Source organism: Pan troglodytes, chromosome 15 (genome assembly GCF_028858775.2).
Source record: "Pan troglodytes isolate AG18354 chromosome 15, NHGRI_mPanTro3-v2.0_pri, whole genome shotgun sequence".
NCBI lineage: Eukaryota > Metazoa > Chordata > Mammalia > Primates > Hominidae > Pan > Pan troglodytes.
The window spans coordinates 58,007,137-58,024,854 of NC_072413.2; the positions used below are offsets into that span (position 1 = coordinate 58,007,137).

The window sequence follows — 17,718 nt, forward strand, 5'->3', positions numbered from 1 at the left end:
ACAGATAACTCATTATTACTGGGTGGAAGTGGGAATCCAAACTCCCCATGTTATCTACAATAACACTTGCATGCAGGGAGTGGGGACATGTGTTACTGCTGAGGAGGGATGAAAATCCAGGTTCCCACTCAGCAGGTGGATGATGAAGAAGTGCCTTGTTACAGATGAGCACTGGTGAAAGTCTAAGCAGCCCATTCTGCTTTTACTTGTGGGCATGAAGTTGGGGCCACAGTTTATTCTGTAGGGTTTAGCAGGAGTAGGCTTGTTATTGTCTAAAGTTTTCTGCTGTGCTAGGCTTCCCCTTTCCCGATCCTTTGATTAGAGAGAGCAGGCTTTTTGTGGACTTTGTCTTGTTATTTCCTTACTGTCATTTCTGGGTTTCTAGCTTCTCTAGCACCCAGTAGAGATTATGAGGCAAAAAGAAAATCCAGGGTGTCATTCCTCAGGTCCTGAGGTACCTACCTGGTCTGCCTTCTTCTCCACATCTTTCAGTATTCTTATGTTTGGTTTTAATTTCTTTAATTAAAAAAATTTTTAGAGACAGGATCTCACTCTGTCACCCAGACTGGAATCCAGTGGCATGATCATAGCTCACTGCAGCCTCTGAACTGTGCTCAAGACATCCTCTGGCCTCAGCCTCCCACATAGCTACAACTAGAGGCATGTGCCACTGTGCTTGACTAATTCTTTTTTGTTTTTTGTAGAGACAGGGTCTCACTTTGTTGCCCAGCCTCATCTTGAACTCCTGGACTCAAGCAATCCTCCCACCTTGGCCTCCCAGTGTGCTGGGATTATAGGCATTAGCCACCTTGCCCTGCCTATGTTTGTTTCATATATAATGCACAGGATTTAGCTCTACTTAGTAGGAGGAATCTGGAAAAATGAGTCCACTGAATTTTTACCTAAAACCAGAGAACTATGTAATTTAGTCATCTGTAAGACAGGACATCATTTTCTAAATATCTTCATATAGGAACCACCAGAGACTGACAGTGCAAAAGATTTGTTTGGTGGTAGACTTACTTCTGACATGATTGCAGAACGACAAGGACATTCCAACTTCAAGCAAATGCAAGAACTAAATTGGACTTCATCATCCATTAGGTACAATCATTTTATTATATGCCTTTTTATATTATAATTACATTATGTAATTATTATCATTTTCTGAAGCTTACACATTTATACAACTTATCTAAATATAATCAATAATTCAGAAAATTATCTACTGTACTGAAAAGATTCATGCTAAGTAATGAGCATTTTTTGAGATGGGATCTCAAAAAATGGCTCACTGCAGCTTCAACCTTGCAGGCTCAATCGATCCTCCGACTATAGGCACGCGCCACCAAGCATGGCTAATTTTCTTTGTATTTTTTGTGGAGACAGCATTTATGCCATGTTGCCAGGCTGGTCTCCAATCATGGGCTCAAGTGGTTCACCTGCCTCAGTCTCCCAAAGTGTTGGGATTTCAGGTGTGAGCCACTGCGCCCAGCCTAAAATTAAAAATTCCTTTGTATGGCATAAAAGACTCTTTATTATCTGTCCATTATTATCTCTTGTAGTCCTTTTCTTTACTGCCCATGATACTTCATACTTCAGAAATTCTGAAATATTCTAGTTACTGAATCTCAATCATAAGATGTTCTTTCATATTTGTTTCTCCCTTTGTTTTTCCTGTTGCACTGCCTAGAACTCTTTTCTGCTAATTTGCTCGACAAATACCTATAACTCCTCCAAATATCATCTCAAGATCTTTCTCCTCCATGCTGTCATCCTTGACTCTTTAAAATAGATTTTATTTCCCCGAAATGCCATTACATTGGTATGATAGAGATGCTAACTCTATCATAGCAATTCTCCTCTTTATTTTTATTTTTCTGGCTCCCACTTCTTCGGGGCTGAAACATTTCTTTCATCTTTCTTGTAGCCTTTCCAAACACATCCGCTGCACTTAGGAAATACTAACGGAAATATGTTGACTGAATGAATGACTTATTAGTGGGTAAAAGTATGTCATAATTGTAACTTCAAGTTTAGGATTTATTTAGAGAACTGGTTAGGGAAAGGGATGTAGTTTTATGCTCTTCTCTGTCATGGCTCAAATGAAGATATAGCTATAGACTGGGAATCAAGCATTCTGTTTAATTACCAAAATGTTCACACAGGGTGGAATGCCATAAAAGTTTCCAGAAGATACCACAGAAACTCTATTTTCAAAGACCTTACCTGATTTTCCTTTCCTTTCCTATCCCTAACCACTTCCTGGTATTTCAGAAATGACCTACTTCAATATATATCATCTGAAGTTTATAACCTGAAAAGCTTATGATTTACAATATCAACTTCACTATGATTTCATAAACATATATGTGAATTTATAAAGAAAGTGGAAATGTCTCTTTTACAAGTATCTTCTATAATAGTGCTATGTTTATATGGTAATAGATGTGTTTTTTTTGAAAGCAACCAAATTCTATGTCACTTTCTTGCATATGTACCCAACAAAAATGTATATTCAGCTGATCATTTAACCAATTCATTTTACATTAAAGTAATTATTTTTATACTTGTCAGGTGAGACTTTTTAAATGTCTTTGGTGGCTGTATGTGAAGGAACTCACCTTTTCCTATATTTTCCTGTCCTATTAAAATAATAGCTGTATTTACTTTGTCTAAATTCAGAACAGTGGATTTGATTCCAGTCGACCAATTTAGAAATGTGTGTAATGTGAATCTACAGAACAATCATCTTACCTCATTCAGTGGATTAATCTATCTACCTAATGTGAAGGTAAGTCATTCACAAATTTTTCTTTCTTTCAAGGTTTCCAATGCAAATTATTCTTTACTTTGGATTAAATGGTATTTCCATGTTATAAAGTAGATAAATTATTCCTAAATTTTCTTTGGGTGTTTTTTGTTTTTTACTAAGCAAGAAAAAACTATTACCTTCCAAAGTGATTTTGGTTTGACCTCAGTTTTATGTGATTGTCACATATTTAGTAAATTTTCCTCTGTAGTCAGAGATGGGATTGAAGGCAGATATGGAAAGAAGCTTCAAGGTTCTTTAAACGGCCTTATTGCCTCCGTTATTATTTACTTGACTCAGCCATCTACTAAGGCCTTTTAAACATAGGTAAATAGCTGTCTTTTCGACTAAAAATTATTTCATCCTTGTCAGGTTTGGAGAAATCAGGAGAACAGATTGAGAAAGTTGAGGAGATTTCTAGGGTCTCCATGTGAAGTACTGTAATTTCCCAGAATGTCAGATTAAAAACACATTGAAAACTAAATCTAGATTATTTAGGATATAACATTTGTTGTTTTAGCACTAATATATTATTAAATTATGTGGTATATTCCAAGTTTTATCCATACAATTTTTAATAATTTCTAGGATTTCTGATTAATAAGATATTCTTTCTGTAGGTCTTATGCCTCAACTATAATCATATTGAATCAATCATGCCCAGACTAAAGCCTCAGACTCACTTAACCAGTAGACAACTACTGTACCAGAAAGTGCCTTCAAGTGGCTATGGACAGCAAGGAATTTCAAAAACAAACAGGTAGTATTCTTCATTTTTATGATTATAACTAATTTTGGCTGGGAATTTTAAAAGCAGTTAATCACATTAATGATAGCAGTAACACATTCCAGTACATAAAATTTAGCTTATTGTAATACCTATTTTATTTAATAGCTACATGCCAAAAATAAACTTCATAATAAAAAGGTACTCAAAATATTTCTCTCATTGTTTATTCTCTGCCTTCTCCATTTCAAACCTATATTGTGAATAAAGGGAAAAAACCAAAAAACAAACAAACAAAAGGCCTTGTACTGCATGTTTAATGACCTTGGGTTTCTTTTTTAAAAATTGAGGTACAATTCACATACCATAAAACTCACCCTGTATGTACAATTTAGCAATTTTTAGTTTCTTCATCATAAACATTTTTATCAACTCACAAAGAAACCCTATACACAGTAGCATGGACGTGGGCTTTTCTTTTTAGCATTTGTTTTGCTTTTATTTCTAAATTATTTATCTGGTCACTTAATGACTCAGCACCAATGGAATAGATACTTTATGCAAAAAATGAGGACAAACCTTCTACCTCCTTACACATTTTTGACAGAACATATATATACATCATATATAATACATATCATATATATGATATATATATTTTATAATGTGTATCTCCAAATCAGAATGCTTTCATTCCAGTTTTCCCAATAAAGAACATTCCTTGTGCTTTTTATTACCTCTATCGAAGTATAATTTCCTTGCAACAAAATTCACCAATGTAAGTGTAAAGTTTAATGAATTTTGACAAATGTATTCAATCATAAAACCTCTACCACAATCAAAATACAAAGTATTCCCATTCCAGAAACTTCCTTTGTAATCCCTCCCCAGACACCCTGGCACCTGGCAACAACCACTAATCTGCTCTCTCGCTATAATTTTGCCTTTTTCCAGAATTTCATATAATTGGAATTATGTAGTAAGTAGTTTTTGTGCCTGGCTCCTTTTACTTAGCATAATGCTTTTGAGAGTCATTCATTTTGTTCCAAGTGTCAGTAATTTATTTCATTTTATTGCCAAATAGTATTCTATTATATGTATTATATGACAAGTTATTTATGCATTTATCATTGATGAACATTTTGGTTGTTCCTAATTTTAGGCTATTACGATTAAAACTACTATGAACATTTCATTTATATACATACTTTTTTGGATCCTATTCATATTTGATTTTTCTAATAGTTTTATTGAAGTGGCAGTTAATGTATCATGTTTACTTATATTAAGTGTATAATTCAATAATTTTACTAAATTTATAGAGTTGTATAATCATGACTGCAATACAATTTTATAACATTTTCCATCTCACCAAAAAGATCCTTCATGTCCATTTACAGTCAACTTCCTTTCCCACCTCTAGTCCCAAACAACCTCTAATCTGTTTTCTAGAATTGTATTTTCTAGACATTGCATATAAATGGAACTATAAAATAGACGGTCTTTTGCCTCTGGCTTCTTACACTCAGCATGATGTTTTCAAGGTTCATTCACATTATGGCATGTGTTAGTAGTTCCCTCCTTTTTATTGCTGAATATATTGGCCATTTCACTGTATGGATATGACTGTATGGATATGTTACATAATGTTTATTCATCAGTTGATGGAAATTTGGATTGTTTCTATTTTTTGGCTGGTTTGACTAACACTGCTTTAAACATTTGTGTACAAGTATTTGCGTGCACTCATATTTTCATTATGTTTATTTTGGGTAGATACCTATGAGTGGAATGGTTGGGTCACACAGTAACTTAACATTTAGCTATTTAAGAAACCGCTAAACTGTTTTCCAAAATGGTTGCACCATTTTTCATTATCACCAGTAGCATGTGAAGATTTTAATTCCTGCACATCTTTGCCAATGCTTGTTATTGCCCATCTTTTATAGTATAGCCATTCTAATACATTTGAAGTGGTATCTCATTGTGGTTTTAATTTGCATTTTCCTAATGACGAATAGTGTTGAGCAATGTTTCATATGCTTATTAATCCTTCATATATCTTCTTTGGTAAAATCTCTATTCGAATCTGAAACCTAATAAACCTAATTGTTTAATTAGGTTGCTTGGCTTTTCATTATTAAGTGTCTTTATACTGGGGGTAAGCCCTTTATTAAAAAATGATTTACAGATATTGTCTCTCAATCTGTGGCCTCTCTTTTCATTTTCTTAAATGATGTCTTTGAAGAAATTTTAATTTTGATAAAGTCTAATTTACCATCTTTTCTCTTACAGATTGCAATTTAGATGTTATATGTAATAGTTCTTTGCCTAACCTAAGGTCACAAAGATGTTCTCTTGTTTTCTTTAAAAAGTTTTATGTTTTCACTCTTACATCGAGTCCTATGGTCTATTTTGAGTTAATGTTTGTGTATGTTGTGAGGTAGGAGTGAGGTCTAAATCTATTTTTGTATGTGGATATTCAGTTGTCTGAGCACCATTTCCTTAGAACACTCTCCTTTCCTCTATTGAATTGTTTTGGCACCTTTGCTAAAAATCAGTTAAGCATAAATGTAAGAGTTTATATATGTACTCAGTTCTGTTCCATTGATCTGTATGTCTGTCCTTTTGTGCCAGTACTAGACTGGTTTGATTACTGTGGTTTTATAAAAAATTTTAAAATCAGTGATTTAAGCTCTCCAACTTTGTTCTTTTAAAAGATTGTTTTGAATATTCTAGATTCTTTGCATTTCTTTATAAATTTTAGGATAAGATGTTTATTCGCAGTGAGTGGGGGGGATGTCTTCTGGGCTTTTGATAGAGATTGTATTAAATGAATCTATTGATCAATTTGGGAGAATTGCCATTTTAGTAATATGGAATCTTCTAATCCATACACATAGAATATTTCTCTATTTATTTAGATCTTTGTTAATTTCTCTCAGTAATGTTTTGTAGTTCTCTGTGTACAGATTTTCCACTTTTTATTAAATTTATGCTGAAGTACTTTATTCTTTTTTATACTTTGTGAAAAGAATTTTTGCTTAATTTCATTTTCAGATTATTTATTGCTGGTAGGTAGAAAATTCAGTTGATTTTTGTACATTAATCTTTTATCCTGTGACCTTGCTAAACTCCTTTATTGCTTCAAGTAGTTTTTTGGTGGATCTTTTAGGATTTTCTAAATACAGGATCATGTCATCTGAAAATAAAGACAGTTTTATTTACTCCTTTCCAATCTGGATGCATTTTTTTCTTGCCTGATTGCATTTTCTATTGCTTTTCATTGTAACACCTTATGTACTTCTTTATTCTAGACCATTCTTTTTAAAGAATAAATATTATTATATAAAATATAAACAGGCTGTATTAAGCTTAATTCTGATATATTAATAAATTTATATTTTCTTAACTTCAGTTTATAGTAAACACATACTGAACTGTCTTTTTATAATATAGCTGGTTTGAAGTTAAGTTTATGGCCTCAAACCTACCTATGTGTTTCAGAGATACAATGAGCAGTGAAAATTTGCCTCCAATAATGCACAGTTTAGAAGTTCTTCATTTGGGCTACAATGGAATTTGTAATTTGATCCAGCTACAACTTAACAGACTAAGAAATTTAAAATTCCTCTTTCTACAGGGTGAGTAGAAATACTGTATAAGTCTTTATTTTTAAAAACTGATTTTATCATCATTCTGTTTTGATAAGCAAATATAAGCATCAGTATTTACTCAAACATTCATAGACAAAAATATTTTAATAATCACAAATCGATTTTTCTTGGTTACTTACATATTTTTAGAAACCATTTTTAAAGGTCAATGCAGTATTCTGAGAATATATATAGTATTATGTCATAATTTACTTGTATATCGTATTCAACTTAAAAAACAATAAAAAAAACAGTGGATAATTCACAAGTATTTATTAAACCCAGAATTGTGGTAAGTACTATGAAAGATATGGAAGTACTATGTTATTATAATTATGTATCATTGAAATCCTTGATCTAAGTAGCTTAAGATCTATCTGTGGAGATGTACTGGGACAAAGATGAAGTTCAGACTATGTATTACTAACTTAAGTGCAATAGAAGTTCAGAGAAAAGAGAAATTAAAAGATTAGCTCGTCGGCATGTATAGAACTCTTTAAAGGAGTGATAGAATCTAGATTGAAGGTGAGCATTACTGAGTGCTTTGCAAGCAGGGGGAGGAGGAAAAGAGTCACAGAACATGACTGTGGTGTCTATGGGCCAAGACTTGAAAAGGGAACAACCTGATGAGAACAAAGAATATGCACTTTTCTAAGAGAGTTATAAATCCTCTAAACATGATTAATTTGATAAATAATCCTCATTTCAATATATGAGATCATTTTATTTAGTTTTTGTTTAAATAAGCCTCATTACTTTACAGTAATTTTTTATTATACTTCAAGTTCTGGGATACATGTGCAGAATGTGCAGGTTTGTTACATAGGTATACATGTGCCATGGTGGTTTGCTGCACCCAACAACCCATCATCTACATTAGGTATTTCTCCTAATGCTTTCCCTTCCCTTGTCCCCCTACTCCCTGACAGGCCCCAGTGTGTGATGTTCCCCTCCCTGTGTCCATGTGCTCTCACTGTTCAACTCCCACTTATGAGTGAGAACATGCAGTGTTTGGTTTTCTGTTCCTGTGTTAGTTTGCTGAGAATGATGGTTTCCAGCTTCATCCATGTCGCCACAAAGGACATGAACTCATTCTTTTTTATGGCTGCATAGTATTCCATGGTGTATATGTGCCACATTTTCTTTATCCAGTCTAACATGGATGGGCATTTAGGTTGGTTCCAAGTCTTTGCTATTGTGAATAGTGCTGCAATAAACATATGTGTGCATGTGTCTCTATGGCAGAATGATTTATAATCCTTTGGGTATATACCCAGTAATGGGGTTGCTGGGTCAAACGGTATTTCTGGTTCTAGATCCTTGAGGAATTGCCACACTGTCTTCCACAATGTTTGAACTAATTTACACTCCCACCAACAATTAGTAATTTTTAAATTTTGTGGAATAGTGAAAAATTGAGGTTGAAAATATAGAGCCAGGACCAAAGTAGGGAAAGCCAAGCAGAGAAATTTGTACAGGATGTAGTCAACAATAGATAGGAGCTTGAAACTTTTAGAAAAGTAGCATGAGAAAAACACAGGGCTTGGAATATTAGTCTAACAATAATTTTTAATGGCATAGGAGAAAGGCAGGTATATCCATCAGTGGGACATGTGGGGAGACATCGAGGTAGTTGTTCTGAGTATGGTAACTTCTCAAAGACAGGCCTTTCTAAACCATATTTTTAAAAATTTGAATGCATCTATCAAAAGCACTTGTGATTTGGATCAAGAACCTGGAGACTTGGCCTTAAAAACAAGAAATTCAGCACAATGACAGATTTTTTTTTAAAAAATAATTATTTTAGATTCAAGGGGTACATGTGTATGTTTGTTAACATGGTATTATGTACTAGTGGGAATTGGGCTGCTAGTGTACCCATTGCCCAAATAATGAATATAGTATCCAATAGGTAATTTTTCAACCCTCACCCCCCTCCCATTCTCCCCCTTTTTGCGGTGTACTTATTGTTGGAGTGTACTTACTGTGTACTTATTGCTTAGCTCCCACGTGTAGGTAAGAACATGCAGTATTTGATTTTCTGTTTCTGAGTTAGTTCACTGAGGATAATGGCCTCCAGCTCCATCCAGGCTGCAGTAGAGGGCATGATTTCATTCTTTTTTGTGGCTGTGACAGATTGATTTTTGTTTTTGTGTTTTTTCGGTTGGTTTTTTGTTTTTGGTTTTTTTTTATTTTTTATTTTATTATTTATTATTTTTTGAGAAAGGGTCTCTCTGTATCACCCAGGCTGGAGTGCATTGGCACAATCATAGCTCACTGCAGCCTCAACCTCCGGAGCCCAAGTGATCCTCCCACCTCAGCTTCCTGAGTAGCTGGGACTATAGGCTTGTGCCACCATGCCTGGCTAATTTTTTAATTTTTCTTTCTTTTTTTTTGATACGGGGTCTCAATTTGTTACCCAGGCTGGTCTCAGACTCCTGGCCTTAAGAGATCCTTTCACCTCAGCCTCCCAAAATGGTGGGATTACAGGCGTGAGCCACCACTCCCTGCCCAGATATTTTAAAAGATACACTGACATACAAAAAAGCAGACCACCTAACCCTGGAAGGTCTATTTCAATCTAATAATGTAATGGAGGAGTATGTTCTGATGCCATGGCGAGCATGGCAAATTAGAGTAGGGCAGCCTTATTCAGGAAGTGAGGCAGTTTACTCTGACAATAACAGCTGCCATTTATGGAGTCACTAGGCAAGGTGTTTGTCTACATAGATTGTCATATTTAATCTTCACAGCAACTCTACATGGTAAGGATTGTTACATATATTTTACAAAAAAAAAAAAAAAAGAAAGTGACATTCAGTGTGGTTTAATAATTTGCCAAGTTTGCACCAGTGTGTGTTATGGTACAAAGTCAAACCTAGATCTATCTACCTCCAAAGCACATGCAGTTTCTATCCAGCTTGAATGATATAATAAGGGCATAGACTAGAGTGCTGGCAGTGGGAGTGGTAAGAGGTGAATCCAAAAGGCAGTTTAAAAGGAATATATTAGGACTTAGTGGCTAATTAGATGTAAAATAAAGAGAAAAACTGTCCCAGATGTTTTTATAATTTCACTGGGAGATTGGGCAAGAGGAGGTACTAAAGCTAAAGTCATTGGGAAATGTTGCTCATTTGGGAGTAGAGAAAGATCAGCTTGTGTTGTAACAATTTTGATGCACTAAAAATAGAAACTTTTTCTAGCAATAATACTGGACCACAAGTCAGGACTAGAGATACATTATTTTAGAATGATCACAATGGAAGTGACAGGTGAAGTCATAAATGTATGTGCTTACTTAAAAGTAAGCACACAGAAAGATGAATGAAAGGCTGAAAAGAGCTTTGAAGACATTCTACCCCTTTCTCTATATCCTTGTCAGCATTTATGATTGCCTGTCTTTTGGATAAAAGCCATTTTTACTGGGGTGAGATGATATCTCATTTGTATTTCCCTTATGATTAGTAATGCTGAGCATTTTTCCATATACCTGTTGACCATTTGTATTTCTTCTTTTGAGAAATGTCTATGCAGACCTTTTTCCTGTTGAGTTGTTTGGGCTCCTTATATATTCTGGTTATTAATCCCTTGTCAGATGGGTAGTTTACAAATACTTTCTCCCATTCTGTAAGCTATCTCTTCACTTCGTTGATTGTTTCCTTTGCTGTTCAGGAGCTTTTTAGCTTGATGCAATCCCATTTGTCCATTTTTGCTTTGGTTGCCTGTGCTTTTGAGGTATTACACAAGAAATCTTTGTCAAGTCCATTTTGATTTTATTTTTGTATATGATGAGAGATAGGGGTCAAGTTTCATTTCTTCTGCATATGGATATCCAGTTTTCCACCCACCATTTATTGAAGAGACTGTCTTTTCCCCAATGTGTGTTCTTAGCACCTTTGTTAAAAATGAGTTGACTGTACATGTGTGGATTTATTTCTGAGTTCTCTATTCTGTTCCCTTGGTCTATGTGTCTGTCTTTATGCCAGTTCTTAAGAGGACACTAGCCATATTAAATTAATGCTCATCCCAATGACCTCATTTAACCTTAATTATCTTTTTAAAGACCCTGTCTCCAAATACAGTCACATTTTGAGGTACTGGAGGTTAGGATTTTCACATATGAATTGGAGGGGGACACAATTCAGCACATAATAATCAAGGAGAATGAATATTGACTGAAATGTAGTATGGCATACTAGAAAGATAATTGAGCTTAAAATGTAAAAGGTCTAAGTTAGGCCTGATATTGCCATTTTTATGTCTTTGAGAAAGCCACTTAATTTCTCTGACCCTCAATTTTCTGATTAGAAAAAAGAGATAAAATATTTCCCCTGTAGTATTTTGAGACTCTAATAGAAAATACTGTACATATAAAAGCATTTTGTAAATTGGAGAGTCTTCATATAAGTTATCATTAATATTTATATAGCTATTGATAGCTACAATAGAGAGAAATCATAGGTTTATAAATAAGGTTTAGAGTTTTGAAGAATTAAATGAACTTTGATGTGTTTAATATGATTGTAGTGCAAAAATATGAGAAAGAATAGCATAATTAATGTGTATTCTTCTAACATAATACAACAAATTAGTCTATTTTAAGAAATAATTAAATATACTATTGTAATATCTATTAGAGTACTAATATACTCAGGAAGCATATCTTCTGCAGCAGTTTTCTATATCTACTTTTGTCAATACCAACTATTTTAACACTTAATTACCAAACAGACATATTAGATCAATTCAGTACATTCTGTACATCACATCCTGATCTTTCAAATTCACAAATGAGAAATTTTAGCAAATATTATTTTATGATGATGCTACCTTCCTGTAAATTACATTCCAATTTCTCTTTGGAAATAAGTTTCTTGAATCCTTTACTTCTTTTGACAAATCATCTGATTAAAAAATATTTAAATGTAAGTAGATATCCTTTACTTCAGGAAGTTTGGGCTCACTTGATGTATCATGACTTATCTCTTTTTAGGTAATGAAATCAGCCAAGTTGAAGGGCTTGACAACTTAGTAGTCCTTCAGGAATTGGTAGTGGACCATAACCGCATCCGATCATTTAATGACAGTGCTTTTGCCAAACCAAGTTCTTTATTGGCACTTCACTTGGAGGAAAACAGACTACGAGAACTGGGCAAATTACAATCTTTGGTAAAACTAGAGAAACTCTTCCTAGGATATAATAAAATCCAGGTAACATTATTATTTTTTTATTATGGGATTTACAAGCTTTAGTTTCTCTGAGTTCTGAGCATAAAGCTTCCAAACACATCAATGAAAATGTTGCTAGTATATTATTTATCACTTATATACCATCTATATTTCAAGTCATAGAAATAGTCTGTGATGCAGAAATATCCACCCTACTTCTAGACTTCAGAACTGGACAAAGCAACATGCACAAGCTCATTAACAAAGATTAGTTCTACGTGTTCTAAGGCTCTTCTCATCAGTCCTCTCTGAGAGTTCTCATTTGTTCCTTGACTGCTCTTGGTCCAAGTTGTTTCTGAATCTCGATTCCGGACTTCCTTTGGCCCCTTAAACTTGTCATATGTACTTGTTCTACCCGGCATTTGAATCAACTCCTGATAATGGACTTTGACTTGGCTTAATATTTTATCTCTCCCCACTCAAGGCTTCCTTAGATAGGATCCTGGCTTAGTTTTACCTGCTCAGAATTTAACCTGTTACTTTTAGGTCACTGCCCCAACTGAACTGCTCAGACTCTCTCCTGAGATAGCATACAGATAAGAGTTGAAGACGTAACCTTATACAGCCCTCACATTTCTCTTAGCATTTCTGTGGTGGTCTGTTAGCTCTCCTTTTACCAACTTTTCTACTTCTGCCAATACCTCTAAGATAGCCTCAAAGACAGACTGAACTCTGGACTACCCGCCAAGGGCAGAGACCAAGTCTATCTTGTCCACATTTCTATCAGTATATAGCATAGTACCCGGTACATAATAGGTACTCCATAAATGTTTGTTTGTTGCTCTGTTTGCTATAGAGTTCAGGAAGCCTTTTCTGGGGGAGATTTTTTTAAAGCCCTGAACAAGGTTAGAAGGAAATCATGAGCCATGCTCCTTTCTACAAAGTAATTAGGGAATGTACATACAGATAAAAATAGTATACAACTAATTTATACAGATTCAAACATTCATCTGAGAAAAGCCTGCCAAAACTGGGGATGATTCTTCCTAAGATTTATCCAGAAGAAATCTAAATTAGGAAAATTGCCCTTCTATGGAGATCTTTCCAGTGACAGCAACTGAACTGCAAAAAAGACTGTCAAATCAGACTTAACAGTCATCAGAGATCTTACCTGGTATCAAGCTTTATAAATAATTTCAGTGACACACAGGGCCCAGGACATGCCTAGTGCCTTCTCAGGCCCTTCCTTCCCACATCACACACACCATCGAGCTTAGAATAAAATGTGAGGTCTTCAAGTGAGATTCCATGAGGTGATCTTATATAGTAGGGGAGTGTTTCATTTATGAAACATCTCCATTTTAAACTTGAAATTATGTGACATTTTATAGGGATCCATGCCTTATAATTCTATAGATTCTAGGTTTATTTATTATAGGCAGTCCTTAATCAAGAAGATCTGCTAAGAGAATATAATAAATGAGGACCTTCTTCCTAGCAAGTATCATTGCTTTATTTGACAGGATGTCCAGTTACCAGATTAGACCTGGTAATCTGCTTTTCCACAAGAGTGTCCCTGCCCCACCTCTCTACTCCTCTATCCCTCTTAAGCAAATGAATGGATAGAGATCAGCCAGTATAACAACCATACTTAGTCAAGCTTATTTATTTTCAAAATCTAATATAGCTAAATGACAACTTATATATCATGAGAGATTCTACATATCATTGAATGAAGAAGTGAGCATTATTGATTATTTAATGACCAGCTCTTCTTTATTTTTATCCTTGAAATGGTATTTTCCATTGAATTTAGATTGATCATTTTGCCATTAAGCTTATTCTAACCATTAATATTATAGTACCTTAATGTGACCATACATTTAGCTGAGAAAAAAATGAACTCAGAGGAATAGGAAGGTTATGTTGGAAATTCTGTTGAATTCTACTGAAAACATATTGTCTTCAAACTTCTGAACTCTCACTTCAAATTTGATTTTTGAGAGAGATTCTATCTGTAGAGTCATACCAACATGGGCAGGCTGATACCAGCATTAATTTCAACAAAGGGACAATCAGATTGCAAACTTTGGGTTGATAAAGATTGATAGAAGGGAGAAAGCCTAGAAAAATTAACAAAGGAACAATATTTCAAGTGAAGGTATATGCAGCCCCTCATTGACCTACTTTAACATCCTTCAGAAGCTATATCCTTGATAAAATATAATACATACCCTTGATTCTGGTGTGATGTTTTTTACTTAGCCATCATGTCCAATAATGTAGATTTAGCAAATTGTTGTCTATCGTCTTGCTTCTAAAGGAAGAATCACAGAAACACAATTGAAAGATTCATTATTTAATTCACCTTGATAGTCCTGTTTGATCCCTGTGTGTAAATGATTCCCCTACCTGGCATCCAGCTACTCTGTCTACTTTTAAACATATAATTAATCACCTGAAGCTGAAAATAACCCCAAGAATAGTCTATTGCTATTTCCTGTCCTCAGCGAAGGCCCCAATCCAGGCACAATTATTATTATAACTGCTTTAGGTACTTATGCTGACATTGTAACAACCATTGGTATCCTGGTTAATGCTTAACAATTGGCTCTCCAAGAGGAAAAAAATCCCTAATTAGTAACATTTGCCAATTTCTGTGGTATAATTTCTTCTGTTATAGCCAATTTCAGGCTAACACACCATCTCACAAAATTCCTAAAAATTTACCAATTGACTTTTTGTGAGCCAGTAGCAGCACACTACTGTAAAAAAAATGCTGCATATTAAAAATGGGAAGCCATCAGCCCTCTCCCCACAATTATGGACATATTAGTTTCCCTGATGTCTCTTTAGAAGTTTATGCCATCATTATCTTCTACAGATTTAATAGTCTATTTCCCATATTAACATTTTCTGTGAAAAACAGACATTCTGATTAGGAATATTTCACTAGTGACTACTGTTGTGTTCAGTTTAATTTGAGAAAATAATGTAAGACTTTTCGCATGTCCATGATTACCGATCAGGCTTTGGTTCCACAGATAGAAACTGCTTGTGGGTAAAAATGCACAATATCTCTATAGATTTACAGATTTTTCAAAGCCCTCATTTATGATACTTCCAAAGTTAAAATAGTAAAGATCAGTCATTTTAAAAATCAAATTCACTTCCACATGATCTAAAATAGGTCTAAATATTTTTACAGTTACTAGAAGAATTTGCTATATGTCCACTTGTAATTCCACAAAGGAATACAGGCATGTCAATAACTTTGTTGTGTTATATGAACTAGCAACAACCTTAGGCTGAGCTTGTTGGCTAAAGTTTGTCAGAAATAAATAGCATTTTAGAAATAATTTTGCAAAAACTAAAATGTATTTGCAAACTTTCACCAATGTTAAATGGAAGCTAATAAATAATGCTATGCAATAGAGAAGGCAAATTATTTAACATGAGAAATAGTTTTTCAGCTATATATATTCCCAGCAAGTATATCAAGATGCAATCCACTCAATATTACACATTCCTTTATGGTTAAGGTTGTGTTTAATTATGTACCTTTAAAATTTTTAGATTCGATTCACCTTTTCCATACTTTCTGGTCAATGTGCTGGAGGAATTAACCAAATATAATCTGAGTCCTAGAATAAATCATAATTCTGAGAAAAAAATTTGGTCTTTTCTTGCAAGTGCTGCTATATAGCCAATTTTCCATGTTAGGCTGTTATCTTTGCCAGTCATGTATTTGAAATCTACAGTACACAGCTCTGCCTTTATTCAAGAATACAGAATACTGTCACTCAAGCTCACTTCAGAGAATTCAATCATGAGCTAGCTGCAAACTAACACTTACATATAATTACTTCAAATTAGTCTATATTTTAAGATGTTGAGTCTAACCAAATAATAACTTACTGATTAACTTTTGAATAGGATATCACAGAACTGGAAAAACTTGACGTTATCTCTACTCTCAGGGAGCTTACAGTGTATGGCAATCCAGTGAGTATGTTACCATTCTAATTTATTAGTTAATTTACTGGTAGTTTTATAAAATTTATTTTTATATGGTATTAGAAAGGGATTTAATTTTATGTTTCTGTATGCATAGCCAGTCATCCCAGCCCAAATTTATTGACTTCTTCCAACTAATTACAGTGCAAACTGTTATTGTCATGTATAAATAAGGTCTGTTTCAGGTTTCAACATTGTATTCCTTGGCCTATTTTTCTATCCCTGTGCCAATATTATATAGTGTTAATTAATTAATGTTTTGTAGTAAGCCTTGATGTCTGGTAGAATAAGCACCTTTAATTCTTCCTCTTTCACCTCCTTCTCTTTCTCATTATTTCTTTCTCTTTCTTCACTGCCTTGGCTATTCTTGGCCCTTTACACTTTTCTATAAATTTTAGGAACTAACTCCTCAAGTTACATGAGAATCTTGTTGATATTTTAATTGGAATGACATTCAATTTATAAATTAGTTTGGGGAGACATTTGCAACCTTTCCTGTTGGAATCTTTGAGGGGACCCAATAAGTAGCACCCTTGTTCACCCAATTTCTAAACAGATTGAGAAATATGACAATGGAGAGGCAAAAATATCAGCTTAGCTTAGTGAGAAGTCAAAGGAGCATGTTATCAGATCTCAGAAATAGTCAATCATGATCACCCAGATATAGAAAATACTACACTGAGCTTTTTCCACACAGGAGGAGAGCTTCTCTTGGAGAGCAAAACACATTCTTCCAGAACACTTTCTTCCCAAGAAGGGAGTTAAATCACTCCACTTCCCCTAGTAGAGAGGAAGTGAAGGGGTTGAGAAAACCCAGGAGAGCCACATCATAGAGCTACTTCCACCAAGAAGGAAATAGCAATAAACAGTATCCCCTAATATTTATAGTATTCAACCTTCGCATTCATAAACATATATATCACTCCATTTATTTCATGTCTTTGAATAAATATTTGTAATTTTCTCCATAAAGATTTTAATCATCTTTGGTTAGATTTATTGTTGTTTTAATTGCCTTTTAAAATAGTGTCTTTTTTATATTTTCCTAATTGTTTATTGCTGGAGTGTATACATTCTGATTTTTGTATATTGCTTTTCATCTAGGAATCTTGCTGAACCTTCTTTTTAATTCTAATGGTTTGTAAATTTTTGTGGATTTTCTCTATAGACTATTATCTGCAAATTTGACTATCATTTCTTTCCAATTCTCATATTTTTAATTTCCTTTGCTTCTCTTAGTGTGCTATCTAGGACCCCTAGTACAGTGTTGAATTAGAAGTACTTATAGTAAGTTACTAATTTCAAAAGAATGCTTTAAAGTTGTCACTACTTAATAT

At 34.1% G+C, this 17,718-nt stretch overlaps 1 protein-coding gene across 10 annotated transcripts in view; it reads left to right on the forward strand.

Annotated features, from left to right (window-relative positions):
• The window catches only part of LRRC9 (leucine rich repeat containing 9), a 145,352-nt gene that overhangs the window by 93,364 nt on the left and 34,270 nt on the right, over positions 1–17,718 (forward strand). For all 10 annotated transcript variants that reach the window (XR_010151140.1, XM_016926932.4, XM_054666617.2 and 7 more), the window contains 6 exons: positions 974–1,104; positions 2,686–2,794; positions 3,433–3,572; positions 7,047–7,183; positions 12,189–12,406; positions 16,301–16,369. Coding sequence is in view for 9 of the 10 variants with exons in the window: in XM_016926932.4 (XP_016782421.1) it covers positions 974–1,104; positions 2,686–2,794; positions 3,433–3,572; positions 7,047–7,183; positions 12,189–12,406; positions 16,301–16,369 (804 nt within the window). In the remaining variant the exon portion in view is untranslated. The remainder of the gene's footprint in view (positions 1–973; positions 1,105–2,685; positions 2,795–3,432; positions 3,573–7,046; positions 7,184–12,188; positions 12,407–16,300; positions 16,370–17,718) is intronic.